Source organism: Medicago truncatula, chromosome 3 (genome assembly GCF_003473485.1).
Source record: "Medicago truncatula cultivar Jemalong A17 chromosome 3, MtrunA17r5.0-ANR, whole genome shotgun sequence".
NCBI classification, from domain to species: Eukaryota; Viridiplantae; Streptophyta; class Magnoliopsida; order Fabales; family Fabaceae; genus Medicago; species Medicago truncatula.
Window position 1 is genome coordinate 46,481,365 of NC_053044.1, and position 27,776 is coordinate 46,509,140.

At 33.1% G+C, this 27,776-nt stretch overlaps 4 protein-coding genes across 4 annotated transcripts; 3 read left to right on the forward strand and 1 right to left on the reverse strand.

The window, feature by feature from the left end:
• Positions 1–4,321: 4,321 nt before the first annotated feature.
• Positions 4,322–9,155, forward strand: LOC25489841 (alpha-galactosidase 3). The gene is made up of 15 exons (XM_013606070.3): positions 4,322–4,685; positions 4,869–4,927; positions 5,354–5,410; positions 5,498–5,532; positions 5,985–6,088; positions 6,195–6,267; positions 6,990–7,048; positions 7,136–7,201; positions 7,287–7,370; positions 7,544–7,608; positions 7,697–7,779; positions 7,856–7,946; positions 8,106–8,164; positions 8,425–8,565; positions 8,719–9,155. The coding sequence occupies exons 1-15, from the start codon at positions 4,471–4,473 to the stop codon at positions 8,827–8,829; spliced, it is 1,302 nt and encodes a 433-aa protein (XP_013461524.1). The 5' UTR covers positions 4,322–4,470; the 3' UTR covers positions 8,830–9,155.
• A 2,645-nt stretch (positions 9,156–11,800) lies between these two features.
• LOC25489842 (uncharacterized) lies at positions 11,801–18,073 on the forward strand. Its single transcript, XM_024779586.2, has 9 exons — positions 11,801–12,282; positions 13,323–13,551; positions 14,282–14,458; positions 14,856–14,948; positions 15,523–15,705; positions 15,803–15,905; positions 16,006–16,185; positions 16,495–17,000; positions 17,090–18,073. The coding sequence occupies exons 2-9, from the start codon at positions 13,348–13,350 to the stop codon at positions 17,624–17,626; spliced, it is 1,983 nt and encodes a 660-aa protein (XP_024635354.1). The 5' UTR covers positions 11,801–12,282; positions 13,323–13,347; the 3' UTR covers positions 17,627–18,073.
• On the forward strand, positions 17,674–21,431 carry LOC25489843 (alpha-galactosidase 3). Its single transcript, XM_039831701.1, has 6 exons — positions 17,674–17,695; positions 18,424–18,458; positions 18,567–18,625; positions 19,180–19,215; positions 20,635–20,693; positions 20,954–21,431. Exons 2-6 carry the CDS (start codon positions 18,454–18,456, stop codon positions 21,170–21,172), a joined length of 378 nt encoding a protein of 125 aa, XP_039687635.1. The 5' UTR covers positions 17,674–17,695; positions 18,424–18,453; the 3' UTR covers positions 21,173–21,431.
• A 2,448-nt stretch (positions 21,432–23,879) lies between these two features.
• LOC25489844 (tRNA (guanine(26)-N(2)/guanine(27)-N(2))-dimethyltransferase) lies at positions 23,880–27,654 on the reverse strand. The gene is made up of 6 exons (XM_013606074.3): positions 26,927–27,654; positions 26,161–26,361; positions 25,963–26,062; positions 25,079–25,279; positions 24,920–24,982; positions 23,880–24,365 (listed from the first exon to the last, which is right to left on the reverse strand). The coding sequence occupies exons 1-6, from the start codon at positions 27,499–27,501 to the stop codon at positions 24,252–24,254; spliced, it is 1,254 nt and encodes a 417-aa protein (XP_013461528.1). The 5' UTR covers positions 27,502–27,654; the 3' UTR covers positions 23,880–24,251.
• Positions 27,655–27,776: the final 122 nt, after the last annotated feature.

Here is a 27,776-nt window from a genome sequence, read left to right on the forward strand (position 1 = left end):
TATATATATATATATATATATATATATATATATATATATATATATGGGGCTGCTAACTTACTCCCACCTAAAAACATGAAGGAGTAAGTTAGCAAGCATACTCCCACTTGTCTTTTACTAAAATCCCAAGTCTTTCTTTTTAACAACGACTTATATATGGGGGTACTAGTGTAATTTACTTGTCTTTTACTAAGGGTGTGTTTGGTTCAGCTGATAGGTTAAGGAAAGAAAACACAAGGGATAGAAAATTTCTTGAAAAACGTGTTTCCATAGTGTTTCTATAGTTTGGTTCATTATCAAAAAGGAAAGAAAGTGTAATTATGATGGGGTCCATGGTCTGAAACTTTTCCTCCCCACAAAGCCAAGAATCATGAGGGAATGCAGCCATTATGATGAAATTACCAAATAACCATTGCATTGAAGCATATATCAACGTTATTTTTCTTTAATTCATACTCCCTCCGGTCTCAAATGTAGACAAAAAAAAAAAGCACACCAATTAAGAAAATGAATTGATTACATTGAAGTCATGTTAAAAAATATACAACTTTTCAATTTTGCCCTTGTCATGTTTTAGTAATAATTAATGATGGAGTGGGTTTAAGTAATAATTACTGTGCACGTGTATGAAAAGAAAGTGACTTTTGAACTCATGAAGATAGGGTAACGTGAAACAGTATGGGAGCATGCAGCTTTGAATTATGAGAATGTGATTTTTAACAAGGGTAAAATTGGAATAGTAGCATTTATTAGGTTACTTTTACTATACTTTTTCTTACATTTGAGACCACAATTTTTTTTGTTTTTTTTCCTACATTTGAGACCAGAGGGAGTATGCTTTTTCTTTAATTTATAATATACTTATAAATTACTTCCACCAAAAAAAATATATACTTATAAATTACTTGCTTTAAATTTAAAGAACGGTACTTTTATATATATATATATATTATGTAGGGATAGTTATGTCAATTTACTATCTACATAACTATCTTTTCTTTCACTTTCTTCTCAGCATCACTCAAACCAAACAACCACACAAATCATCTCACTTTTTATCCACTTTCATTTCTTTTACATTCTTTTCTATTACTTTCTTTCCTTTCACTTTCTTTTCTGATCCAAACACACCCTAAATATCCAAGTTCTTACTCTCATTTATAATTTTTTTTTGCGCATAAATCAAGTTTTGTCTTATTATATCCCAATTAACGTTTGTCGCTTTCTTCACATTGGTAGTTGTTCATGCCTGATTAAAAAGTGAGACCTTAATTTGATTGTTCTTGAAAATATTGAAACATGCTTAGGATCATTTTAATATAAGATGCATCAAGTCAATGTTTCAGTGGAACTTCCATGATTTTATTTATTAATATTTTACATTTTTTTGTACAACTTCCAGGGTGGAGAAAATCAATTGGATTTGTGAAGAATTTGTGCGAACAACGTTAGAAAAAAACACATGTTTCAAACAGTGTCGTGAAACGGTGATTAGCGTTAAAAAAATCTTGAAACGGTGAACATTAAAAAAAAAAACAATGTTTAAAACAAAAGAACTATGATAAAAAGCAAATTACAATTATATCCAATCATTAAACCCAATCATTAAACTAGTAGCAATTAAAGACACAAAGGAGTTTTTAGTAAAAGGTAAGTGGGTGTAGGCTTGCTAACTTACTCCTTCATGTTTTTAAGTGGGAGTAAGTTAGCAGTATATATATATATATAGTTTTTTTTTAGATTACCTTTGAAGAATGGTGGGTAATTTACCCACCAACCAATGAAAATGAACAATTTGTTGGTGGGGGTCAAGATAGTTCATGAATACCACTTAAAAATGTGCTTATGTAGCTAATATGTATTGGTTGGGGTAAATTACCCACCATTCTTTCATAGGTACCCTAGTTGTCACACATATATATATAGGGGGCATATCACATGAGAATGATAATCTTATGTGAGAATACTTATCAACCATTAGATTAAAATAGATGGTATAGATTAAAAGATTTATTTTAAATGACACATGTGCTTTCCACATCTCATCCAATCTCTTGAAGTGTTCACCTCCTTTCTCCATGAGTTTCTGATCTCTGATTCTTCTCCAATCTACGGATGCTCCTTCAATTTTCTGACTTACAAAAAACATGATTGAAGGGGTTTTCAGTATTAAATTCTCCATCAGACTCCATAGCTAATTGATCCACCGTGTAGTTTCTCTATATTCTATAATTTCAAGTCACGGTTCTCTTCTCTCAAATTTGCAATCAACACTTTTTTTTAATTAAATCAACAAAATTGCTACGTGATTAAGGAAATCAACAAATTTATTTTTATTTCTTCAACATTGATGGTGTGAAAGAAATTAAGTTTTTAAATTAATTAAACTGATTGAAATCACCTTCAACGTTAATGGTGTGAAAGATATTAGCGGCGGCTAGGTGATTGTATTTTCATTAAAGATTATGGCAAGTGATTTTGTAGACTTTGTTCTTGTTTGACGTTAACAAATTTTACAGATGTTTGTGGATTGGAGAGGGAAGAAGATGAACGGATCAAGAGATTGAATGAGATGTGGAAAGACATATGTGTCATTTAAAATAAATCTTTTAATTTATACCATCTATTTTAATCTAAGACCATTTACAATGGTTCACACTCTCAACACCCACTTTTTCTCTTCCCAACACTCCACATCATTTTCTCTCTCTTATTCAACACTCATTCAACTTTTACTATCTTCAATGGTTTTTTCATTCAACACTCTACCCCACCATTTTTTATTTCATATTCTTATTTAATTTTATATTTTTGTTTCTCTGAGTACATAAAATTACAATTCTCGATTATAATTAAATTAAAATAATAAACACTTAACAATTTATTTTTATTTTCTTAACTTAAAATGCAATACAACAATCTAAGCGCACGACAAAAAAAAAAAAACTAATAGAAAGATAATCTTAAGAATAAGATAGTGAAAAACTTGGTTTTTTTTTCTGTGTCCAAATCAAATGAACCAAGTCTCTATTTATAGACAAAATAAAATCATGAATTTTGGTAAAAAAAAAAATTAAAAATAATAATTTGCAATAAAATAATTGAGTTCAAATTATTAAAATGAGTAAAATCCAGACAGTCAATCAGAATTTGCCACGTGACGGCTACGGGTCCCGCATGGCAGAATTCAACATAGTTGAACCAATTCAACTCCTCTCTCCTCTCTCCTCTCATTCAACACACCATTGCATTGCATTCAAGTGTTGAACCTTACTTTCAACACCACCATTCAACACCATTGCACATGGTCTAATGGGTGATAAGTATTCTCATCATTTTCACATAAGATTGTCATTCTCATGTGATATGCCCATATATATATATATAGTAATGTTAACCAGTGCCGGGGCAATGGTTAAGGAAGTTAAAGGAGAAAATTTTTAGGCAAAAGAGGAAACATTTATGCATTAATTACAAAACTTTGAATAGAGATAATTTACTTCTTTTAATTTACTCTTTTTGATCATTATTTAAGCACTTAATGCAAATACCCATATTTGACTTCTTAACCTGCGCTCCGGACTCGGAACACCGGTTAGCATGATCCTTGTTTTAAAATTCTTATCTTTAGGCACAAGTTAGCATTTTTCAATTTATTTTTTTTGGGTGAAATACCATGTACAATAAGTTAGCTATTTAATTTTTTTTCTGGGTTCGAATCCGGAACCTCACATTTATGTGTGAGTTTAATTTAAGTGGATTAGAAGACAAATCAAGATATTTAATTTTTTTTTTTGGTTTGACAACTTGGTATTCATCAAAATCCATTTAATTATGCTGCATAAATTTAGGCACTGACACGTTATACCTACTGACAAAATGATCGTAGAATCGGAGAATATTACACGAGAGGATTCTTATCCGCAAGCATATCGTCATGTCATCAATTAAGACGTGTTCTATAGTCATTTTCTAAACTACCAAAGTTTTTTTTTTATTCACAATGAATTCATAAATAAATAAAGAAGAATGTTAACCGGTGTTTCAGGGCCTTGATTAAGCACAAAAAAATAAATTTTTATTAAAATGTAATATAATTATTTTTTTTGAGAGAAATGTAATTATTACTTGATGAAAAATGACGGTTTATATTCTTAAGATTGAAATTCTATTTATAAATTTTTTAACGGACACCGATTAACAAGACGATAAATAAATTACAATATCATGATTCACCTCTACAACTAAATATAATAGTAAGTCTGTCAAAAAAAAAAAATTACATAGAAAAAACATTAACATGAATATACTTATGTGGCAACCGGCAAGTCATTGAGAAACAAGTTTGAATACTTGTTGTCTTCCATTGCAGACAGTTCCTAAGATTCGATTATGTTTTGGATTTATATCCTGTGACCGTGTTGCACTGCACTTTTCATTTTACATCGTTTTGAAACTGTTTTGTTACTAATGGGGTTCCAGAAACACAACAAGAGTGTTTTGGTTCACTTGTTCATTCTTTTCATCTATGTTTCCTCTGTTTTTGTGTCAGCAAGAGTTGTACAACCTCTCTTGCAAAATTACGGAAAACCCATTTTCAGATCAAATTTTCACTCTATTTATGATACTTCAAACTATGGTGTTTTTCACCTTAGTAATGGTTTGGCTCTTACACCTCAGATGGGGTTTGTTTCTATTTCTTTTGTTTTCAATTCATCAAATAAATTTACGGTTCATTCAATTCAATTCAGTTCATCCAGAATTTTATTTTATTTTATTTTTCGTAATCACGTGTTTGCGATGATGTTTTCTTAAATAGAAAGGTTAGGAAGATTATTTATGTGACATGATGATTTGGTGTCGTGTAGATGGAACAGCTGGAACTTCTTTGCATGCAATATCAATGAAACGGTTATTAAGGAAACAGGTTTTCTTTTCTTTGACTTATTCAAGCTTATTAGTAACATAATAGCTTATAGAACAATTTATAGCTTATATGAAATAGTTTGACTTAATTTTACTTTTTGTCATAGAAATAACTTGTACATAAGCACTTATGTAGTAAGAGCTTGATGCTATAAGTGCTTAACTGGTCTGTTTATCAGAACAATGTCTTAGCGTACATGGATTGTGATGATGACTAACAGTGAGGATTTCCTTTTGACTTCATAAAGAAATTTCAAATGCAGAATAAAATCTTGATGGAGGATAATGAAAAATTTCTTTATGAAGTCAAAAGGAAATCTTCGCGCCGTTAAGAGTGATATATATGTTTGCCAATACAATCCATAATTCAGTTTTTTTTTCTATGTAATTGATATCTACTGTACTGATATCTATTATATCCTTGCAGCTGATGCACTGGTATCAACTGGGTTGGCCAAGTTGGGTTATGTGTACGTCAATATAGGTACTAATCTCGCATGTCCAACATTAACATTGTAACTGTAGGTCACCTATTCTATATATATTTGATGTTACAATTTACAACGTGCAGACGATTGCTGGTCTTCTGTGACAAGAAATTTAAAGGTCAGCTAAAATCTGTTCCATTTGATATCACTGGATATACTTTAGGGCTATTATGTTCTCTTGTCGTATATACTTGTCGGATTTAATGTTGTCTATCTCGACTTTCAATTGGACGAGGAAAACTTTTTCAATTGTCATGTGTTATGTTTTGGCCAAGTGGTATTGCAGAAAATAGATATAAATAGCAAGTCCTTTGATATATTTAAGAAATAAAATGTTATGCGTGTCAATTTGAATACTTACTTTATGCTTCCAACGTGCTGGTGTGTTTTTTGTCTTTAATGTTTAATCTAGTGTGAAAGACCGAATCTTATATTTGATTTGTTGATTACATGCACTATTCATTTTCTACGTAAATAAGTTGTTTTATTGCAAAGCTTAAAAGTCAATTATTCGAACATTCTCTCAGTAAATATATGTTGTTCCTTACTATATTTGATTTGGAAGTGTAGGGTGACCTGGTCCCTGATCGTAAGACATTTCCATCAGGAATCAAAGCACTTGCCGATTATGTGCATGGGAAGGGACTCAAGCTTGGCATATATTCTGATGCTGGGTAGAATACTTTTCATAATATTATACATGGCAGATTTTTTACTCATTCAAAATATATTAATCCCATGTTCATTGTGACTAACTTTTTCACTTCCTACTGTTATTAGGGCTTTTACATGTCAAGTCCGACCAGGATCAATTTTCCACGAAAATGATGATGCAGATTTATTTGCCTCTTGGGTTAGATTCTAATATCTCATTGACAGATACTCTTTGTCCTGGACTTTGTGGAGGTCCTAAGAATAGAACTGTTCATTCGCTTTTATTCTATGTGTGTGTTGCAAAGGTTACATCAGGTTTAAATTACATCTGATGTAAATAATTTAACTTTGCAGCCTAATATATCTTTCTGTGGTCTCAGTTGGATTTTTTAAGGAAATAAAACCAACCTTTGGATATGATGTTCTAATTTGAGACATCATTAACACCGAACTGAATTTGGCCTAGATACGATGTTAAGTCGTTTAATGGAATTATTAGATGAAAATGAATGGAAAATTATGCCTTAATAGTTATCAATCATTGAAACGGTTGAAATTTGTGCAAAGATGATCTTCTTGGAACTTCACACTTTTGCTGTGACCCAGGCCTCCATAGATATTATGTCCACTGTGTCATAGTTAGATTCTTAGAAGCAGCACAACTCAAAAGGAAACAGTAAAATGATACCTAAACTTAGTCTCGTTGCATGATAAATTTGACTAAATATTATAATCGGCACTCTTCGTAGTATGTAGATGGATATTTTTATACTGTAATTAGCAGATTCATCTTAGTGACTTATCTTGAGGCGCTTTTCGGAACCGCTGCTTCATAAATACCTAAGTATCTGAGTCACATTTTTTTTTTTTTTTTTTATATAAAAAATGAGATTTTCACCTCCCATTCTATAATTTTATCAGGGCGTAGATTATTTGAAGTATGACAATTGTTACAATCTGGGCATCCCTCCAAAAAAACGGTTTTTTCTCGTCTCTGTCTCAGTTTTTGCAAAAGCAACAATACCTAGTACATATAAATTGAATCAATGTGGTTGCATGTATTCCAGATATCCACCTATGCGCGATGCCCTCAATGAAACTGGTCGTAAAATTTTCTATTCAATCTGTGAATGGTAATAAGGTGTGTCTGTTTTTTGTTATGAGTTTACTTATGGATAACATGACATACATTATTCCATTATACTATTGTTTTTGCAGGGGTGTTGACGATCCTGCTTTATGGGCAGGCACGGTTGGTAATAGTTGGCGCACAACCGATGACATCAATGATACATGGGCAAGGTTAAAATCCTGGACTTTGACTTTTAGATGGTTCATTCAACATTTTATTATAGTTTAATTATATCAATAGGGAGTTCTAACAAATTATCAACATCTCTCCTGTCCAAATTTTGTTTATAATGCAGCCTAATTCTGAAAATGATGTTTTTTTTTTTTTTTTTTTGCATGTTTAGCATGACAACTATTGCCGATCTTAATGATCGGTGGGCTGCATATGCCGGTCCTGGAGGATGGAATGGTACACCTATCTTTTTGAAATTTAATTAAAAAAATAGAGCTAACCAGAAACAGTCTTACTTATTCCTCATGTTATGGTTCTTCGACAGACCCAGATATGTTGGAAGTTGGCAATGGTGGCATGACTTACCAGGAATACCGTGGTCACTTCAGCATATGGGCTTTAGCAAAGGTGTTGTTTTTTGTTCATAATAACAATACTATGGCTGAATTTTTTTATGTTAAAAATTGTGAACTTGTGTGTGCAGGCTCCTCTTTTGATTGGCTGCGATGTAAGAAATATGACCGCCGAAACATTTGAAATTTTAAGCAATAAAGAAGTCATTGCTATAAATCAAGGTCACACCACCCTTCTTTTTAATATAAGTTGATGCTTAAGGCTTTTCTCTGTGTTATTCTTGTTTATATTGTTACCCGGTGTATAATTTTTTTTTCCTTCATTTATCTTATTAAAAATGGTCAGACGAGTAAGGTTTCTGATTGTATGTCTCTCTGCAGACTCACTTGGAGTCCAAGGAAGGAAAGTTCAAGCTGCTGGAATAGATGGTTGTAGTCAGGTAATCTATTAAGTATCACTTCATAGTGCATCTATGTGATAAATTTTGGGGTTTTTGGTTTATAATATCTCATTTGACTTCTCCATAAATATCTGGAAGTCTGAAATTATTTTTCCACAACTGGCCATAAACTTATTTTAATTGAAAATATCTTAGTATAGAAGTTAGAAGCTAGTCCAAACTGGATCTTTCCCCAGCTTAAAGTTACAGTACCACGAGCTTGAAGTATGTTGACCTTAGTTTTGCATATTTATTTACAGGTCTGGGCAGGTCCTTTATCAGGAAATCGTTTGACTGTTGCTCTTTGGAATCGATGCTCAAAAGTTGCGACTATAACAGCATCATGGGAAGCACTTGGGCTTGAATCTGGAATTCATGTTTCCGTGAGGGATTTGTGGCAGGTAAGCTTGCTTAGTTCCGGGAAACCACTCTAACCAGCCTTTCAATTTATTCTTATTAGGCTAAACAGTTTACTTATTTTCTACCGTCTAATTATTTTTAGTATTTTAAGGACTTGTTGTCTCAAAAGTTTTTGTCCCTTCACTATCTTGCAGCACAAGGTATTAAATGGCGATGCAGTGTCATCATTCAGTGCTCGAGTTGATTCTCATGCTTGTGAACTGTACATTTTCACTCCATCTACAACATCTTACTCTGCACTGTAGATCTAATTAACCCACCGATGGGTTTTGGTCGATCTGTAAATCCAAAATGAGCATTGCAGGATGTTCATCAACTCAATGAATCTACGCTTGTTTATTGTCGATTCTTAATTTTGTTTTCCAAATCTTTTGTTGTTACTAGAAATTAAGTCTTCCATCTCAAATAAATTGTGTAGTGTATAAGTGTGTCTACTCATGAATCATGATCACATGATTTATGTCCAAAATGTGGCCCTGGATGGATTTATGGTGTTTTTAAAACGTATATGGTGTGAAGATTATGGTAAAACTAAAGAGAGAACATGATAATTTAGAGTTTTTTAGCATGATTTTTTTTAGTTTCTCTTCTTAAAAGGTATTTGATATAAATTTAATTCATATGCTCAGTGAGTGTAATTTTGATTTGGTACATTGCCAATTAATCATTACTGTCGGATAATTCAAAACATTTGACTTTCATCGTAATTATTTTTAAAGTAAAAAAGGTCGCACATTTAATTTTAATTGTAATTTTTCTATATTAGTAAACTTGTGCGTCCTGTGTGTTCAGAAACATGAGATTTCCAATCACTCTCACTTTTCATAGAAGATACGGATTAGACTGTTGTTCAATAAGTTCTCACAAATCGGTTTGATACACTAATGAGATAAACATTGATTGATAATTGTTCAGTTGATAAGTCTAGACAGATCCCAACTCGTTATTAAGTTGACGACTCTTTCATCTAACAAACCACCATCGAGAATAGGCTTGTCTGTACGACCTAAAAAATAAAATAAAAAATCTCTCTCTTCCCCTTCTCTCTTCTCTCTAGTGAGTCGTCACCAAAACCCTAGTTTCTTCTCCTTCATCCATCAAAGAGGGGTGATTTAGGATCATTTTTTGACCCAAAATCACCCCTCTAACTTGTTTTTCCTTTTCCCTTTTATTGAAATAAGTGATTTTCACATCTATTTTGTTTTTTATTTTGTGATTTCGTCGTCTTCGTGCGACGTTGGTTTGTTCGTCGTCTTTGTGCGACGTTGTTTGTTTTTCTTGTTTCTCTCAGGTATTTGATCAGTTCAGATTGTCAGATCAGCTTCGATCCAGTGCAGATCCAATCAATGACTTTGGAGTCATCCACGTTGCAGATCCGGATACATGGTTATTCCGGAGATTTAAATATAGTCATATGTGTAGGCAATTGTACTTTGCCATTTTATGCTATTAACATGGATGATGTGAGCCTGTTCACATATTCATCCTTTTTGTTTTTAGCGAATTTGCATTATATCGATGTACTCTATCAATTTGAATGAATGAATATCTTTTATTTTGTCAAAAAAAAAACCACCATCGAGAAAGTTACGCCTTGGGCTAATAATTTTTTCAACATCATTCTATATTGATGTCGATATGTGATGTTGCAACTACAACAACGATACATTGATCGAGCCCTGCTTAATTTGTCCTATCTATCTACTAATTAAGAGAGAGTTGAACGAATGTGAAGATGAGAGTGAAGTTATCTTATGACACGCTATTTAGGTGCATATGTCTTTATAGTTAGGGGTGTTCGCGGTGCGGTTTGATTTAGTTTTGAGCATAAAAGTCATGCGAATCGCAAGATAAAAAAGTATGCAGTTTGGTTTGGTTCGGTTGATTTTTAAAAAGTCATCCAAACTAAACCAAACCAAACCAAACCAATGCAGTTTGAATTGGTTCGGTTTGTGTGGTTTATCGCGAGATAAAAAATATTACATTAACTACAATATTGCCAATTTGTTACAAAATAAACATAAGACATTTTTTATTTTGTTGTTTATATGATAAAATATTAGGTAAAATTTATATTAAAATAGGTAAAATTAAGAAGAAACATAAGCATGAAACAAATTATTGGGAAATAAAGGAAAAAATTCATCACTGGAGATGAATTGAAAGAGATGGAAAGGAATTAGAATCGAACTTGATGGTGCAACAATGGAAAAATCGAATCGAAAAAGATTATTCTTGAGCTATGTAATTTGGCTAGTATTCATTATTCTTGCGGTTTTGGTTTGGTTTGGTTCGGTTGCTGAGATGCAAACCGCAAACCGAACCGCGTAGTTAAGTGCAAAAGTCATCCGAATCAAGTATGGTTTTTTGCGGTTTTGGTTTGCGATTTTTTATTAGGTTGGTTCAGTTTTGAACACCCTTATTTATAGCAACTTGTGTCCAAAATAAAATATTAAAGATTTATATGGAATGCATGGGACAGTCTTTGATACTCTGCTGGTATGAAATGAAATATTAAAGATTTATGGTATGGAATGCATGGGACAATATTTGCTCGAGTAAATCGTTAAATTGATCCATGACTTTGTATCAAATTTTTAAATTGGTCACGGACTCTATTAATAACTTAAAATGGTCTTTGTGTCAAACATTTATCAGATTGGTCCTTGACTCTATTAGTTGTTTTGCATTTTAAGTCATTAAAGTATCAAATAAAATTCAAAAGACATTATGCTATTAACCACTAAATAATATCGCAAAGATACTGATCCATTAATTAACATTCAAAATACAAAACAATTAATACGGGATCAATCTAAAAAACATTTGACAAAGACAATGATCATTTTAAGTTATTAATAGAATCAGAAACCAATTTAAGAATTTGATACAAAGTTTTGTCCCATAGTGGCATGCTTCCGATACTGTGCAGTATCATATCATATGAGTTGGAAAAAAGTTTTGTTTTCTGGTCAAGGTATGAGGAAGTACATGGTGTAAAGGAAAGGGAAAAAGAGTTTCAACCAATCAATTTCAAACACCGATCAAAGCAAAAAAACATCAAAAAACACCCAACCAAAGCACCTCAGAAACAACATTAGGTTGAATTGTACATGGTAATTCCTTTCCTGGGCCCTCTCTTCAGCCATAAAGCAAAGCTCCCTCATCCATTGAGAACAGGTGTTGGTCAAGCAAGGAGTGTGATAACACATTTTCTTGTATGGTATCCATTGCTGCCCATCTCAAAACTCAGATATCCTGCAAACAAAACCAAGATTAAATAACACCACAGATACATTACAACAGTGAGTGTGCTAGCTACAAAACGACATAGAAAAAACTCAAAACAACCAAGAAAAAAAGAAGCAAAACGACATATTAATTTGTTAAAAAAAACATTGACAATTAATGGGAGTATTGGGAAAGTTTTCGGCAATTAATTGAAATAATTATTCAGCAAAAACGTTACACAAATACATAATATCAATCAAAGAAAACATACATTTTTGCTCTGGTTTCAAGTAACCGGCCCCGACGCACGAACCCGGAATTTGTGAGGAAGAGTCACAGAAAAACGCTCGATTCCACCGTTCCCACACGTTTTCGAGGCAATTCCGGCTGCTTCCACCGAATTACGATTCCGGCGAGTTGGATCGCGATTCTTTCTACTTTGGCTGAAACCTTTTTTGGTTTTTGAGGTAAATTCATTATCTTTTTTACGATTCGATGAACTTGTGTTGATCAGAGGCTAAATTCTTGTGATTGGACTTAATGGGTTTCATTTTCGACCGAAAAGTTTGTTTTTTTAATTTATTAAAAAAATAATTTAAAAAATTGTTGATTGTTGTTCAATGTAGCTTCTTATGTCATTCTCATTGTGCGGATGATTGTGTAAAAAAATTTGATTTTTTGCTTGAAAAAACCAGTTTTTGTTTATTTGGTTTTGAGCTAGGGTTTCTGGTGTTATTCTCTTTTATGACATGTTTGTGATATATGCTGTAATATCTGAAATTGAAACTGGTTAAAATTGATTCTGCAACTTTGTTCCTGTGCCTATACTTGTTTTGTAGTTGGATCTATTCACTTACTGATAATTGATTAGTTTATGCTACAAGCCGTGTTAAATTCACTTTAGGGTTTATGAACTGCTTGATTTTATAGGTTTGTATGGCTAGCTATGAGATTCTTCAATTGAATTGGTTCAGGGTTTCTGTTCAATATATGCCCTAATGATTTTGTAATTGTGATTGTCAAAGTCTTGAGCTGACTTGTACAATTGTTATGAAATTATAATTCTAGGTATGAAAATTGAGTCAACTTGTTTACACAAACTCCTGTAGAATGGGTCAAACTAGGTGATTTCAGTGTGTTCCGGAAATAACCCATCCTTGATATTAACCCCCATCTCTGTTGCTCCACCTCTAAACCTCACTCAAGTTGTGAACAAACACATTTTCCATTTTGTTTTGGTTTGTTTTTACTTATGCAGTACCAACCCTTCAGATCGAATTTGTGTCCGGTGTCCTACTTGTGTTGGTTCAGTGTTAAATGGTTACATTCAATTACTTACATTTTCCTAAATTATTTTCAGTGTCTACGTTCAGTGTCGATGTCAGTGTTTGGTATCCATTTCCGTGTTAGTGCTTCATTACTCTTTAACATTTTGCAGCTAGCACACTCACTAAAGTATTTGTAGTATTATTTAACCTTGGTTTAATTATTTTGGTTTTGTTTGTAGGATATCTGAGTTGAGATTGGCAGCAATGGGTACTATACAACAAAATGTGTTACCATACTCCTTGCTTAACCAACAGCTGTTCTCAATGGACGAGGAGCTTTGGTTTATGGCCGAAGAGAGGGCCCAGGAAGTACTATGTACAATTCAACCCAATGTTGTTTCTGAGGTGAACAGAAAGCGGATTATTGATTTTGTTCAGAGGCTGATTGGAGGTTACTATGGGGGAGAGGTTTGAATATTTTGATTCAGTTTTCATACTTTTAACCTTCGATTGTTGTAGGAGTGGGTTATGTATTTGGTATTCTCTTATTTTAATCAAAGTTGCTTTCTTTCCCATGGATTTGGTTGGGTGTTTTTTTGATGTTTCTTTGCTTTGATTGCAATTTAAAATTGATTGGTTGAAATTCCTTTTCCCTTTTTGCTTTCTATGTTTCCTTCCTTTACACCATGCACTTCCTCATACCTTGACCAGAAAACAAAACCTTTTTCCAACTCAAATAATATGATACTGGACAGTATTGGAAGCATGCCAGCAAATATTGTCCCATGTCAGCCTAAACTTTGTAGCTGAATTTCAAAAGATGTCAAACCTAAAGCCCCCAACCACCTCCCTTCCCATACCTTGTAAAGGTGCAAATCTAAATAATGTTTACAGTTTTTTGGTTCTCAGCACTTGCTGTTTTTAATTCTGTCTACTGATAATCAAGTTTGAAATGCTTCAATTGATAATATTGAGGTGAGTTTCACAATTATTTATTTACTCTGGTGAACATTTGTTGATTTGAAGAATTTGACAGTATTTTGAAAAAAGTACTTGCCTCCATTCCAAATTTATTGATGTTTTGTATCTTTAAATTTCGAAAGCTTTAAGGTGCCAAAAACAAATTGGTCTCATTATGTGTATACCATTAAAGTGGTGTCCGTGAATAAACATTTTATCTTTTAAGGGTTAACTGCAGGTATTCGTGTTTGGATCAGTCCCACTAAAAACCTATCTTCCAGATGGAGATATTGACTTGACAGTTCTCAGTCATGAAAGTGTCGAGGATGATTTGGTTCAAGCTGTATGCAATCTACTTGAAACTGGAGAGGACCATGAGTACCAAGTAAAAGACATACAACAAATACGTGCGCAGGTTTATAAACAACATTTCTTTTTAAGCTGCTATAGTTATTGAATTCTGATTTCTTAGAATCTTCATTTATCTAAACTCTGAAATTGTGTTTAAGATTTTTCATTTGCTGTTTTTTGGATTGTAAGTTCTATATCTGTTGAGTTTAAATGGAAAATTAGTAGAAATAATTAAAAGAAATGACAACTATATAACACTATATATATTATTTTTGAAATGTTCATTTACATCCTATGTGAAAAAGAAGTGTTTCCACTGCAGTTATCGCTTTATTTTTTATATTCACTTTTTTTCTTTTTCTCGGTTCTCCTGATTGGAAAATTGTGTTTAATGTTTTCAATATAATTATATCTCTCGACTTTATAAGACTTCCTTTTTATGTTTGGCAATTGGACTGCAGGTAAGGGTTGTCAAATGCACAGTGAAAAATATTGCAGTTGACATCTCCTTTAATCAGATGGCTGGACTCTATGCTCTGCGCTTTCTGGAGCAGGTAAATATTATTTTTGCTATTTAATTTACAACTAGTTTATGTTCTGAGTTGAATATACCATGTGCTTAATATCTATAGCTTAAATTTCCCTCGTGTTCCTGTTAGTTTGTACAGTTTATATAAAGCAGGCACTTGATTGTTTAGTAGAACTAATATGTGGTTGGTTGGTCTAAGTAGTAAATATATATATATTTTATGCCGTGTTAGGATTCCCATTTACATTAAATTTTTATATACATTTTCCTCCATTTAGTAGATGTCTTTTTTGACTCAGTTTTCTGTGATTTTTTTTATATTTGATTTTGCTTCCCTTTCCGTTCCTACAGTTTCCACTACTTGACTTTCTTGTTGTCATTTTTGACTCATTTTCCGTAATATTCACATAGCGAATACCGTCAATTAAATTGTGTGCCTCTATTTAGTCGGATCGTTGCAACGGTCTCAACTCATCACTGAGTTAATTGTTTATTTAGCCTCTTTATGCTCTCTTTTTCCATTGAATTTTTTTTAAAAAATGTCCTGCTCATATTCAGGCTTTGCTAATTCTTTTTTTCGTTTAAAAATAAATTCTTAGGTTGACCAACTTGTCGGGAAAAACCATGTCTTCAAACAAAGTATAATCTTAGTCAAAGCCTGGTGCTATTATGAGAGCCGAATTCTTGGTGCACACCATGGCCTGCTCTCAACATATGCAGTTGAAATATTGGTTTTATATATTATCAACTGTTTTCATTCATCAGTGCGCGGTCCTCTAGAGGTGAGTTATGTCTTCCGTTAATATTCTTTGAACCCTTACAGCATTTGTATTTACATCTACATAAAGACATAAACCACTGAACTACTGCTGCTAGCAGGTGCTGTACAGATTTTTGGACTACTACAGCACATTTGACTGGGAGAAGAATTATGTCACCATATATGGTCCACAAGCCTTATCCTCCCTACCAGAAATTGTTGGTAAGTGTTAATGGGACTGCTTAAGTCATTGGATACATTAATGTGTTTTAATTTGATTGTTTATAATCTTCACTCCTTGATACTAACTTGCTTGTCGCAGAGAAACCAGAATGTGATGGAGGTGAGTTCTTGCTCAGTAAAGAGCTTCTGAAAAATTACAGGGATATGTGCTTTGTTCCAAAGGCATCCGAGACTTCGCCTCGTGAATTTTCCATCAAGTACATTAACATCTTGGATCCTCTAAAAAATGACAACAACCTAGGCCGCAGTGTCAACAAAGGTAATTTTGCACATTAAAGCATCAATTAAATACAGTGAATATTTTTATTTGTATTTTAATTGCTTAATATGCCAACTTCATAGTGAAAACCACATCTTTAATTGCTAGTGACAAATGCATCAGTGCTTCCTCCAATATCATTCGTCACAAACACACACACAAACCAAACAGACATTTTATATTTTATATGTGCTCCTGTGATGACTTCAATTTTTTATGTATGATACTGAGAAAATCTGAGATTAATATTGTATAACAACTTGAAGTTCATTTACATACACTTGTCAACCATTTACTTTCTTCCTGCAGGCAATTTACATCGAATTGGATTCGCTCTTAGGTTTGGTGCTCGAAAGCTTAAGGAGATCCTTAAGCTTCCAGGACAAAGAATGGGTGGAGCACTTGAGGTGTTTTTCATGAACACCTTGAATAGAAATGGGAAAGGACAAAGGCCAGATATTGATGTTCCTATTCCTGCATTTGGTACTGGAAAATCTGAAGATCCTGTCCTCGTTGGAGACTGTGACAGTTACTATGGTGGCTTAAAATACGTTCAGTTGTATCGTAACTATGCCATGCCGGTCGTTGCACAGCCCAGTCCCCCATCACCACAATTTGATGCTGATATGCTTGCACCACAATTTGATGCTGATATGCTTGCACCACAACAAAGCTGGTATATGTATTATCATAGAGGTGCTGATTTATATGTGCCGAGTCAGACATTCTTTCATCCGAATGTTCCTCCACAACCAACTTATGGCCTTGAAGAAATAGGGAAATCGCGAGGAACAGGCACTTACATACCTGACATGGTAAATTGCTTTGTTTTCAAACTTTATTTATATTATATTATAATAACTGATTATATCAACCTAAATGTTTTTGGATGTTTCTGATTCAGACTCTTACTACCTACTGGAACACCCGTGCAAGAGGGTCCATGCCAAGGAGATCCAGCCGTGCGAATAATAATAATAACAATAACAACAACAACAACAACAACAACAATAATAATGATGATAATAATGCTTCATCCAAGAGAAAACAAATAGAAGAGGTTCCTCCTGAGACTGACATGAATGATAAGAATTCCAAGTCCTTTGAGCTCTCAAAGGAAGATTTTCCTGTTCTTTCAAGCATTGGCAACAGCAGTTTGTCAGCATCTCATCAATCTGAGCAGGACCAGAATTCTTCATCGCCTCAAATATATATCGAGTTTGGAACTTACAGTGTCTCAAAATCCCTGAAAGAACTGAGTTTGGGAACAAAGGATCAGAAAAAGGATTCTGGTGTTTCATCCTCTAAGACATTGGGAACAAAGGATCGGAAAAAGGATTCCGGTGGTTCATCCTCTAAAGGCGCTACTACACCAGTTGTTCCAAGTCGGGCAGTGCAGGCAAAGGAGAAGTGTTCTCGGATGGAGAAGAAGATGGGTTGACAGTATCTAACTTATAGTCATTTTGTAAGATATCGAGGATAACATCGAGTGTTGTGCTTTTTACTGCAGGTTCTTCTCTGACTATACCAACTTGAAGATAATAGTCAGCTCCTCCTTTCTTTTTTTTTTCTTTTCTTTTTTTTATGTAGATTTAGGGAGAAACTATAGTCGGTTGCTACTGATTGATATAGACTTTGTGGGATTAAGTCTTGGTAAGGATGTTTACAAGTTTTGTTCTGCCTTTAGACTCCATACCCCTTGCTCTCCTCTTTCTGTAGGAAGAGTTTATCACTTCTGTTGGAACAGTATCATATCCTTTCTGCTTCTAAAGTCCGGTGATGTTGTTGTACATTGGTTTCTTTTTTAAATGACTCTAGTTTTAATCTATGTGGTACAATAATGTGGATATTTCACTTTCAGACCTCTATGCATATTTATCTTTGACAAGCAAGGGTGTTTTTATGATACTTATGCGGCAACCGGCAAGTCATTGAGAAACAAGTTTGAATACTTGTTGTCTTCCATTTCAGACAATTCCTAAGATTCAATTATGTTTTGGATTTATATTCTGTGACCGTGTTGCACTTTTCATTTTACATCGCTTTGAAACTGTTACTAATGGGTTTGAACAAACACAACAAAAGTGTTTTGGTTCATTTGTTGATTATCTTCCTTTGTACTTCCTCTGTTTCGGTAACAGCAAGAGTTGCACAACCTCTCTTGCAAAATTACGGAAAATCCTTTTTCAGATCAAATATTCACTCTATTTATGATACTTCAAACTATGCGTTTTTCAGCTTAGTAATGGTTTGGCTCTCACTCCTCAGATGGGGTTTGTTTCTCTCCTTTTCTTTCAATTTATCAAATAAATTTATGGTGTTTTTAATGAAATAGGAAAATTAGGAAGATGATTTATGTGAAATGATTTGGTGTTGTGTAGATGGAACAGCTGGAACTTATTTGCATGCAATATCAATGAAACAGTTATTAAGGAAACAGGTTTTCTTTTCTTGCTCCTTTGCTAATAGCTAATTCACACATGTTTTCATTGACTTATTCAAGCTTATTATTAACATAACCTCTTTTGAGAAGTCTTACGGACACCATAATATGTTCTCTACTTATTTCAATAGGTTCTCCATAAATAGCTTATAAAACAACTTATAGCTTATATGAAATAGTTTGACTTAATTTTACTTTTTGTCATAGAAATAACTTGTACATAAGCACTTATGTAGTAAGAGCGTATGCTATAAGTGCTTAATTAGGCTGTTTACTCGAACAGTGTCAAGTGCGTACATGGATTGTGATGATGACTAACGGTGAAGATTTCCTTTTGACTTTGTAAAGAAATTTTTCATTATCCTTCATCAAGAATTTCAAATGCAAAATAAAATCTTGAGGAAGGATAATGAAAAATTTATTTATGAAGTCAAAAGGAAATCTTCGCCGTTACGAGTGATATATATATGTTTGCTAATGCAATCAGTAATTCAGTTTTTTTTTCTATGCAATTGATATCTACTGTACTGATAACTTTTATATCCTTCCAGCTGATGCACTGGTATCAACAGGGTTGGCCAAGTTGGGTACGTCAATATAGGTACTAATCTCATATGTCCAATATTAAAATTGTAACAGTAGGTCACCTATTCTATATATATATATATATATATATAGGGAGCGTATCCGGTGAGAACTCTTATCTATTGTGAGAAATGAGAACTATTAATTAGAACCACATGATTCAATTTAACGGCGAGGATTAAAATAGTATCAATTGTGTTTGCTACCACCCAATCAGCCCTAGTTTCTTCACTTTCCCAAATTCATCATTCATTAAAACCATTCATTTTCATTTACTTTTTTTTTTTATTAATTAAATTAAATTGCATTGGTCCAAATCATTATTAGGTTTTACACTCTCTGTTTCCTTGTCTGTTGCAGCCAGTCTTCATTTCTTTCTGATCGTTCTCCCTTTTGTCTCTTTTATGATCATGAAACAACATTGCTATTTGCTATTCATGCCAATTATCATGTGATGCTTCCTTTATATATCAATTTGATGTTTCAGTTGAAAAAAAACCTCAAATTAAGATGTAAAAACAAAGTATTGAAGAGGCATGTTGCGGTTAGTGCTGTCAAAAAATAACAAACAAAAGAGACGCATAGAACCTCTATGTTTAAGAGGGAGTAGAGTAATCTGTGCGAAATTGTAGCACAACCGAGAACAAAATTTCAAAAAATTTAATTGTGTCAAAACATTTTAATTGTGTATGTCAACTACATGCAAGATTTGAAGTTAGTAATTAAATCAGACGCGTTAATTAAATCTGATGGTTGATATAGATAGTTCTCGTTTCTCACAATAGATATTGGTTCTCACCAGATATACTCCCTATATATATATATATAAATGCACTTTTCACCCCCTGTGTTTCAAAAAGTTGTGATTTTGGCCCCCTTATAAAAAAAATGGATATTTTGACCCCCTAACTTTTGGCCGTCTTTTGATGAGCTGATTTTGTGCCAATTTCTCAGTCTCTGATGGTGTAAACTGACATGGAGATAGAAGAATGCTAATAAGTGGAGTCCAAACTTGCATGGTGTCCAAACTAGCATCATAAGTGGAGTCCAAACTGATAAGTGGATCCTTCTTTAGGGGGCCAAAAGTTACACCATGCCAGTTTGGACTCCATTTTTCAGCATCCTTCTATCCCCATGCCAGTTTACACCACCAGATACTGAGAAATTGGCATAATCTCTATCAAAAATCAGCTAATCAAAAGAGGCCCAAAAGTTAGGGGGTCGAAATATCCATTTTTTTTATAAGGGGGTCAAAATCGCAACTTTTTGAAACATAGGAAGTGAAAAGTGCATTTAAGCCTATATATTATGCTTAAGTCTTTTCTGTGTTATTCTTTTTTACCTGGTGTATAATTTTTTTTCAATTATCGTATTCAAAAAGGTCGGATGAGTAAGGTTTCTGATTGTATGTCTCTCTGCAGACTCACATGGAGTCCAAGGAAGGAAAGTTCAAGCTGCTGGAATAGATGGTTGTAGTCAGGTAATCTATTAAGTATCACTTCATAGTGCACCTATGTGATAAATTTTGGGTCTTTTGGTTTATAATATCTCATTTGACTTCTCCATAAATATCTAGAAGTCTGAAATTATTTTTCCACAACTGGCCATAAACTTATTTTAATTGAAAATATCCTAGTATAGAAGTTAGAAGCTAGTCCAAACTGGATCTTTGCCCAGCTTAAAGTTATTGTACTACGAGCTTGAAGTATGTTGACCTTAGTTTTGCATATTTATTTACAGGTCTGGGCAGGTCCTTTATCAGGTAATTGTTTGGCTGTTGCTCTTTGGAATCGATGCTCAAGAGTTGCGACTATAACAGCATTATGGGCAGCACTCGGGCTTGAATCTGGAATTCATGTTTCCGTAAGGAATTTGTGGACTGTACATTTTCACTCCATCTACAGCATCTTTCTCTGCACAGTAGATCAACTTCACCCATCGATGGGTTTTGGTCGATAAATCCAAAATGAGCATCGCAGGATGTTCATCAACTCAATGAATCTATGCTTGTTTATTGTCTATTCTTAATTTTGTTTTCCAAGTCTTTTGTTGTTGCTAGAAATTAGGTCTTCCATCTCAAATAAATTGTGTACTGTATATATGATGGTGTGTCTACTCATGAATCATGATCACATGATTTATGACCAAAATGAGGCCCCGAATGGTTTTATTACGTTTTTTTAAAAAAGTATGGTATGAACTTTCTCAAAAAAAAAAAGTATGGTATGAACATTATGCTAAAACTAAAGAGAGAACACGATAATTAGAGTTTTTTAGCATGATTTTTTAGTTTCTCTTAAAAGGTACTATTGATTGTCAATTAATCATAACTGTTTTTAAAAAGTTGCATATTTAATTCCCTTAAAAAAGGGTCGCATATATAATTGGTTGTTATTCTTTACAATATAAAATAATTTAGGGTTGGTTGTTGAAATAGATCCTATAAGTTATGTGAAATCTGAGAAGTGACGATGTAAACTAAAATACGCATATTTTAACTTAAATTTTGTGTCTAGATGCTTGTGCCTACACTAGACTTTGTCCTCTTTAAAATTTGAAAAGTGACAATGTAAACCCTTTAAACTGAGATTTTTATTATTTTTTACTCTCGAATATACGCAAAGTCCAAAAAAAATATCTAGATGTTGAATATTTCATAATTTTTTCAGACATGTTGAAGACGTTAAAATTTGAATTAATTATGGTCGAATTTTTAAAGCGTCAAAAACTCAAAAACAAAACAACCGAAATCTCGACCTAAAAATTGAATTTTGAGCCGCTTGTTTGTAGAGATATCTATAAAAATACATAAAAAAAGGTATGCAAACTTTCATAGCATTTCAAGAACTTTTCAATTTTTATTTTTTTTAAAATCAAATCATGCAAAATGTCATTTTGTTCCGAGTAAGCATATACTCACGTGTCAAAAAGTGTTCCCTAATTATGTAGACATGGTTAGAACATCGTAAAAACTTTCACCATGAAATTTTAGATTTTTTAAACCAGTGACGAGTTAATTATTCCATCCCTAGTCAGAAAAATCTTTTTTTTTTTGTGCAAAACCTTATTTTATTGTCCTAAACATGCATGAGAAAAATCATGAGAAAAAAAAAATTCAAGATGTAGATCACTTTTTTGGACTATGCGTATATTATATTGTCAAAAATAAGAAGAATCACATATATCATTGGGTCAATTTTAACCATTAATCCAAAAAATACAATTAAAGTTAAACTCTTTAGTAATTAGATTCAATATCCTTAAAAAAAGCAATTAGATTCGCTAAAGTATTAATTTTAAAAATTGCGCATAATTTTTTTTTAGAACAACGCGGGTCTTCCCTCAAAGTTTATAGATGTGTTAATTAATTTAGTCAAATGTTACTTTTATACATTTGAAACTTATTTCAAAAATGTTTTATGTAATTATTGTGTTGTTGACTTTTACAATTATTTTTTCATTGACATTGAAGTAATATTTATTATAATAATGTTTTTAACAATTGAATAAAATATATTTAATTAAAACATGAATTTTGACCAAAAAAATGAAACTTATTCCATATGGGTAAGAAATGGTTTAATCTGGAAGACAATACAAGGATATCTACCAAAATAATAATATATTTATTATGATAAATATTAATTCAATGTCAATACAAAAATAATTATAAGTCAACAACACAATAATTACAAAAAGCATTTTTGGAATAGGTTTCAATTGTATAAAAGCAACATTTGACTAAATTAATTAATTAACACATTGAGGCAACGCTATACTAAAACCCGCGTTGTTCTCAAAAACATTATTGTTCAATTTTTAAAATTAATATTCTATTGAATCTAATTACTTCTGTTTTTTTTTTAAGGATAGTGAATCTAATTGCTAAAGAGTATAATTTTAATTGTAATGCGACTTCCATTGTCTTCTATGTTTCGGGGGATTAAGACAATATATCACCATAAAATTTGAGTACTGTACAAATTAACATCTAAAACAATTTGGTAACATCAAATAATATTCTAAGTTTATTTCAACATTTTGATACTTTAATCTTAAAAGAGAAATATAACGATGATTTGGTGGCCAAAATCGAAGAGTTCATAAGCAATGTGATATGAAAGTCAAGGGTTCGAACTCCATTTTCAACATAGTAATAACAATTATTAACACAATATTATCGTTAACCCTTTCTAAAAAAAATTGAAAATGTAAATCTATTTTAGTGATTTGAGTGACCATAACTAAGATACTACTTTTGATTTTCATAGTTTACCTCCGTTGAAGGTAATCTTACCTGAGAAGTGTTATTTTGTGAGAGTTTAGTCCTTTTGGCTAGACCTAATCATTGTTGGTAGTTTGGTATTTTATTCCTCAATTGATTAGGAAGAACATTATATTTTGTATTAATTAAAGCATCAAAATAGAATCCATCCGCAAAATATGGGGCATGCATGTCATTGTTCAAAGATTTTTTTGTTTAAAATGAGATTTCAAGGTGAAACTTTACTCCAAAAGTTACATTAATATTAAACGCATCTTTTTTATTTTTTTATTTACAGAAGCAATAAATACATCTTCAAATTTGCAACTTTTTCTTATATAAGTCAACTTCAAATTTGGCTAATTTGCGCAAATCAAAGACACATAACATTCGTAGAGCTGCTTTGTGACTGAACTTTGTTTATTCACTAATCCAAAAGAGCCCAAAGAAGCCTCCATTAGAAATGCATAATTTAGAGCAGTACAGAACATCACACCAGAGAAATGAATGATTAGATAATGCATGATCAGCTGAGTGGAATGTCAAAAGGAAATATACTTGCAACCTTGCAAGATCAACAACTTCATCAACCAAAATATGAAGTATGTCCCCTTCCTATTTATATCAAAGTCATTCCATTTCCCCACGGAGTGGCTCACCTTTCATTATGTTACTATCATAAAACAACTATTGTTTAACAAAAAAATTGAGATATGACCTTCAACTCATGCGAACATTAACAAATGCTCAGAGGAACCTTTAGAGGCCAAACCATCAAGAGACAGATATCAGCACTAGTTCTTTAGCTATACTAATGAATTCTGTCATGGGGCAATTTGTTTTAATTGCATTTGCGGTTATGTGAGACCTGCTGGCAGCATAACCCTTCTGCAATAAACAAAGTACAAGGTAAGTGAATGGTTGGTTTCTAAAGCTTCATCTAGAGTCAACATGAGTACATGAACAATCTATGACTAAATATCTCATCAAACTAAACATGGTAAACAAATCAGCAATGATGACATGATATAGAACAAAAGGCAACTCCCTTCGTTTTTATACCTACTTAATGTGAATAAGTGTATTTTATACCATAATTGCTTTCATGACATAATTCTATATTTTTTTTAGCAGCAAAGAAGGTTTATGCCATGAAAGCAATTATGGTATAAAATAGAATTATGCAGCCTAATCATATATAAATGCAACTATCGACGAAATACAGCCTATTCTTTAGTAGTTTCTCCCAACTGCCAGTTTTCGTGATGCATATGAGCTATATCCTTTTACTCCCTTACCTATATCTAAATGCAATTATCGACGGTCCTTTAACACAATTTTAAAATAGAATGAAGTTAAATTTGCTCTCATGAAACACATACTCAATGAAGCACACATTTATGACTTGATTCTTTTACCATATTAAAGAATTTTTAGAGTACCTCATGCATGGCGCTCATCAAGGCCCTGAGAGGTGGACTATTGATTTTTGCACGGCTTGCCATCTGGATAAGTACAAATAAACATAAAAGTACCATAACTCATTATTCTCATCAAAGTAGCTAACAGTACTTACAATGCAACAAAGATATAAGAATCACCTCATCCAACTTGATATACCCAAATGGCAACCTGGGGTCACTTTCATCCACCATCAGTTTTATAAGCTTTTCAAGACTGTCTTTACCATCACAACCAATCCATCCCCACTGTTTGGCCAGATCTAACATATCCGTAAGATATGCAGCATCATGAAGAGGCCCTGTCCAAAGAGGTCCTGATACCTTAAGCGAGTCTGAAACCTGGAAAATGAAAAGAAATAGAGTATTTTATACAGTCATAGGAAGTAACAATATTTCCGTAATTTGAACTCTGGAAAAATAAATCGCACAGATAGATCATACAAGCTTCGATAGTTTTCCTCATTCCTGTTCCATAAATCATTTCATTAAAACAACTGACAGAAATAGCAAAAAATAAAGTATGAAAAATATGAATCCAAAAGGGTGCTTCTTTAACTTATAATTACCGAGTAAAAGCAGATTCAGTAGGGAAAAACAATTAACATGCTTGGAAGTTGTAATTAATCATGTTTCATGCAGCAACAGGTTATATAAATAACGTACAATTACCAAGTAAAAGCAAATTCAGCAGGGAAAAACAATTAACATGCTTGGAAGTTGGAACTAATCATGTTTCATGCAGCAACATGTTATATAAATAACGTACAATTACCAAGTAAAAGCAAATTCAGTAGGGAAAAGCAATTAACATACTTGGAAGTTGGAACTGACCATGTTTCATGCAGCAACAGTTTAAATAGGAATTTAGGGTTAAAAACACACACAAGTTATCACATTAATCTGAGAAGTTATTATCTAGCAATATTACTTACCAACACTAGTTACAACTTACAAAGATAGATTGCCAGTAAATAAACACTAAAAAACCTCGATGAGGTAATCTCAAACAAACCACACCATACCTTTGACACACTGCAGGAGCAACTCATCTGACCGAGTTGGTCCCAAGAAAACTCATGGGAATTTCCACACTGGTCGCATTGGCCAATAAAACCATAATGTCTACAGAAATCACAATGGAAGCAACAAATAAGAGACTAACTACATAACAATCAAATGAAAACAACACAAGGCATGTCACAAACATAAGGATTTATCACCTACTATCATGAAGCTTCCTGCGATTCAATCTGAGCAAGACCCGGAAAACAGGTCCATGATAAGCATAGTACGAAAACAAGGGAGTTATATGGTACCCCAACAATGCAGCCTCCCTGACAACCCCGCCTATAAGCATTCGCAAACCAATCTCGTTCGAATATGTCATAGGGCGCACATAAGCTCCATAAGCAGCTAAAGAACTACACAAGAAAAAGTCAAAGTTACAAACCACCAACCAAAGGTCCCAAATCATTACAATATACAACCCAAGATACATATATGCCATCACCTATTAAACTACACAGATCAAACAGCACACCAATAAAAAAAATATAGTCACAGTACACCAAAAGGGTTTTAAAATACGGTCTTCCACATCAACATCAACATTTTTTTATGCAATAGCCAAATCTGCAGCATTTGTTTCACTGCAATATTCTGTGCCAGCAATTAAAATACTCCATCACAATTCTCATAATCAGACCAAACAAATTACACTACAGCAATTAAAATACTCCATCACAATTCTCATGATAAGGGCTTATGTATAAACTTACATAAGCTATCTTGGAGAACTTATGAACATTTCAAAAGCTGTTTTCATAAGTTCTCCCAAACAGTCTCACAAAACATATGTAATAGATAAGTTCAAATAAGTCAATCTAAACATGCCCTTAGCACGATGATGACTGTGACAACTACTGTAATTTACATCACAAAACAAAACATAATAATCAAAACACTGAGAAAGAACAGCATTCTTACTGATGAGGCCTGTGTCCACCAGAAGAGAAACCATCAGTTGAAGTGACATAAAGCAGACCACCAAATTTCAAAGTAATGATAGCAGACCTCAAAAACGAAGAATCACTTCCAAAAGAATCAACATCAATGAAATCAAACAAATTCTTCTGCATGTAATAATCAGTCATAACTCTATTAGCTTCTAAATGAGTAACCACCCATCTTCCCTCCTCTTTCGCCGAAACCCGACTCAAATTCTCCTCAATTATCCTTCCATAGCTATCATTGCCATCGTTAGCTACAACAAAATCAGCTTCAGCTTCCTTCAAATACCGCGCCGACCGTATCCCGCAACCACAAAGTGCATCAAGAACACGCAAGCTTCCATTAGCCTTCTTCTGCAAGGAAGCTGCAAGAACTCCGAGGTCACGTCCGGTGGCACTTTCTTGCCGGTAAAATGCACCGCCGGTGTTGAATTCCAAACCACGTTCCTTTTGAGAAACGTTTCCAGGAACAAAATTACAACATTGACACCGAGAATGCTTTTGCGGAGAATGAGGAGAAAAAGTGAAAGACCAAGACAAAGACAACAACATCGGAAAGCGAAGACGGAAAAGAAGTAACTGAATTTTTGTCTTGTCTTTTTTTTCCCCCTAAACTGTTGAAGAAAGAAAAAGAAAACGCTGTGAACCGTTACACGTGTTTTGTGAGTTAATTAAAATGAGGGATATTTTTACGGATTTAAGGATTAAAGATGAGTTTTTTGAAATGAAATTTGAAAAATTGAAGTTGGTTTTTATTTTTATTAATTTTTTTCTTCGTTCTTATCTTGTTTTTTGGATTTTCCTTTTTTGGGATTATATAAGGTAGT

What these genes read in the sequence shown, in the direction of transcription:
- LOC25489842 (XM_024779586.2), top strand. Translation starts at nt 13,348, where the DNA reads ATGGGTACTATACAACAAAATGTGTTACCATACTCCTTGCTTAACCAA. An exon ending in GAGGTTACTATGGGGGAGAG is followed by an intron (nt 13,552 to 14,281) that starts GTTTGAATATTT and finishes GGTTAACTGCAG; the next exon opens with GTATTCGTGTTTGGATCAGT. An exon ending in AGGCCGCAGTGTCAACAAAG is followed by an intron (nt 16,186 to 16,494) that starts GTAATTTTGCAC and finishes TTCTTCCTGCAG; the next exon opens with GCAATTTACATCGAATTGGA.
- LOC25489844 (XM_013606074.3), bottom strand. Translation starts at nt 27,501, where the DNA reads ATGTTGTTGTCTTTGTCTTGGTCTTTCACTTTTTCTCCTCATTCTCCG. An exon ending in GGTATATCAAGTTGGATGAG is followed by an intron (nt 24,983 to 25,078) that starts GTGATTCTTATA and finishes GTACTTATCCAG; the next exon opens with ATGGCAAGCCGTGCAAAAAT. An exon ending in TGATGAGCGCCATGCATGAG is followed by an intron (nt 24,366 to 24,919) that starts GTACTCTAAAAA and finishes TGTTTATTGCAG; the next exon opens with AAGGGTTATGCTGCCAGCAG.
- LOC25489841 (XM_013606070.3), top strand. Translation starts at nt 4,471, where the DNA reads ATGGGGTTCCAGAAACACAACAAGAGTGTTTTGGTTCACTTGTTCATT. An exon ending in CAGATTTATTTGCCTCTTGG is followed by an intron (nt 6,268 to 6,989) that starts GTTAGATTCTAA and finishes TAATTTTATCAG; the next exon opens with GGCGTAGATTATTTGAAGTA. An exon ending in GGCATCCCTCCAAAAAAACG is followed by an intron (nt 7,049 to 7,135) that starts GTTTTTTCTCGT and finishes CATGTATTCCAG; the next exon opens with ATATCCACCTATGCGCGATG.
- LOC25489843 (XM_039831701.1), top strand. An exon ending in AACAGTTATTAAGGAAACAG is followed by an intron (nt 18,626 to 19,179) that starts GTTTTCTTTTCT and finishes ATATCCTTCCAG; the next exon opens with CTGATGCACTGGTATCAACA. An exon ending in AACAGGGTTGGCCAAGTTGG is followed by an intron (nt 19,216 to 20,634) that starts GTACGTCAATAT and finishes GTCTCTCTGCAG; the next exon opens with ACTCACATGGAGTCCAAGGA.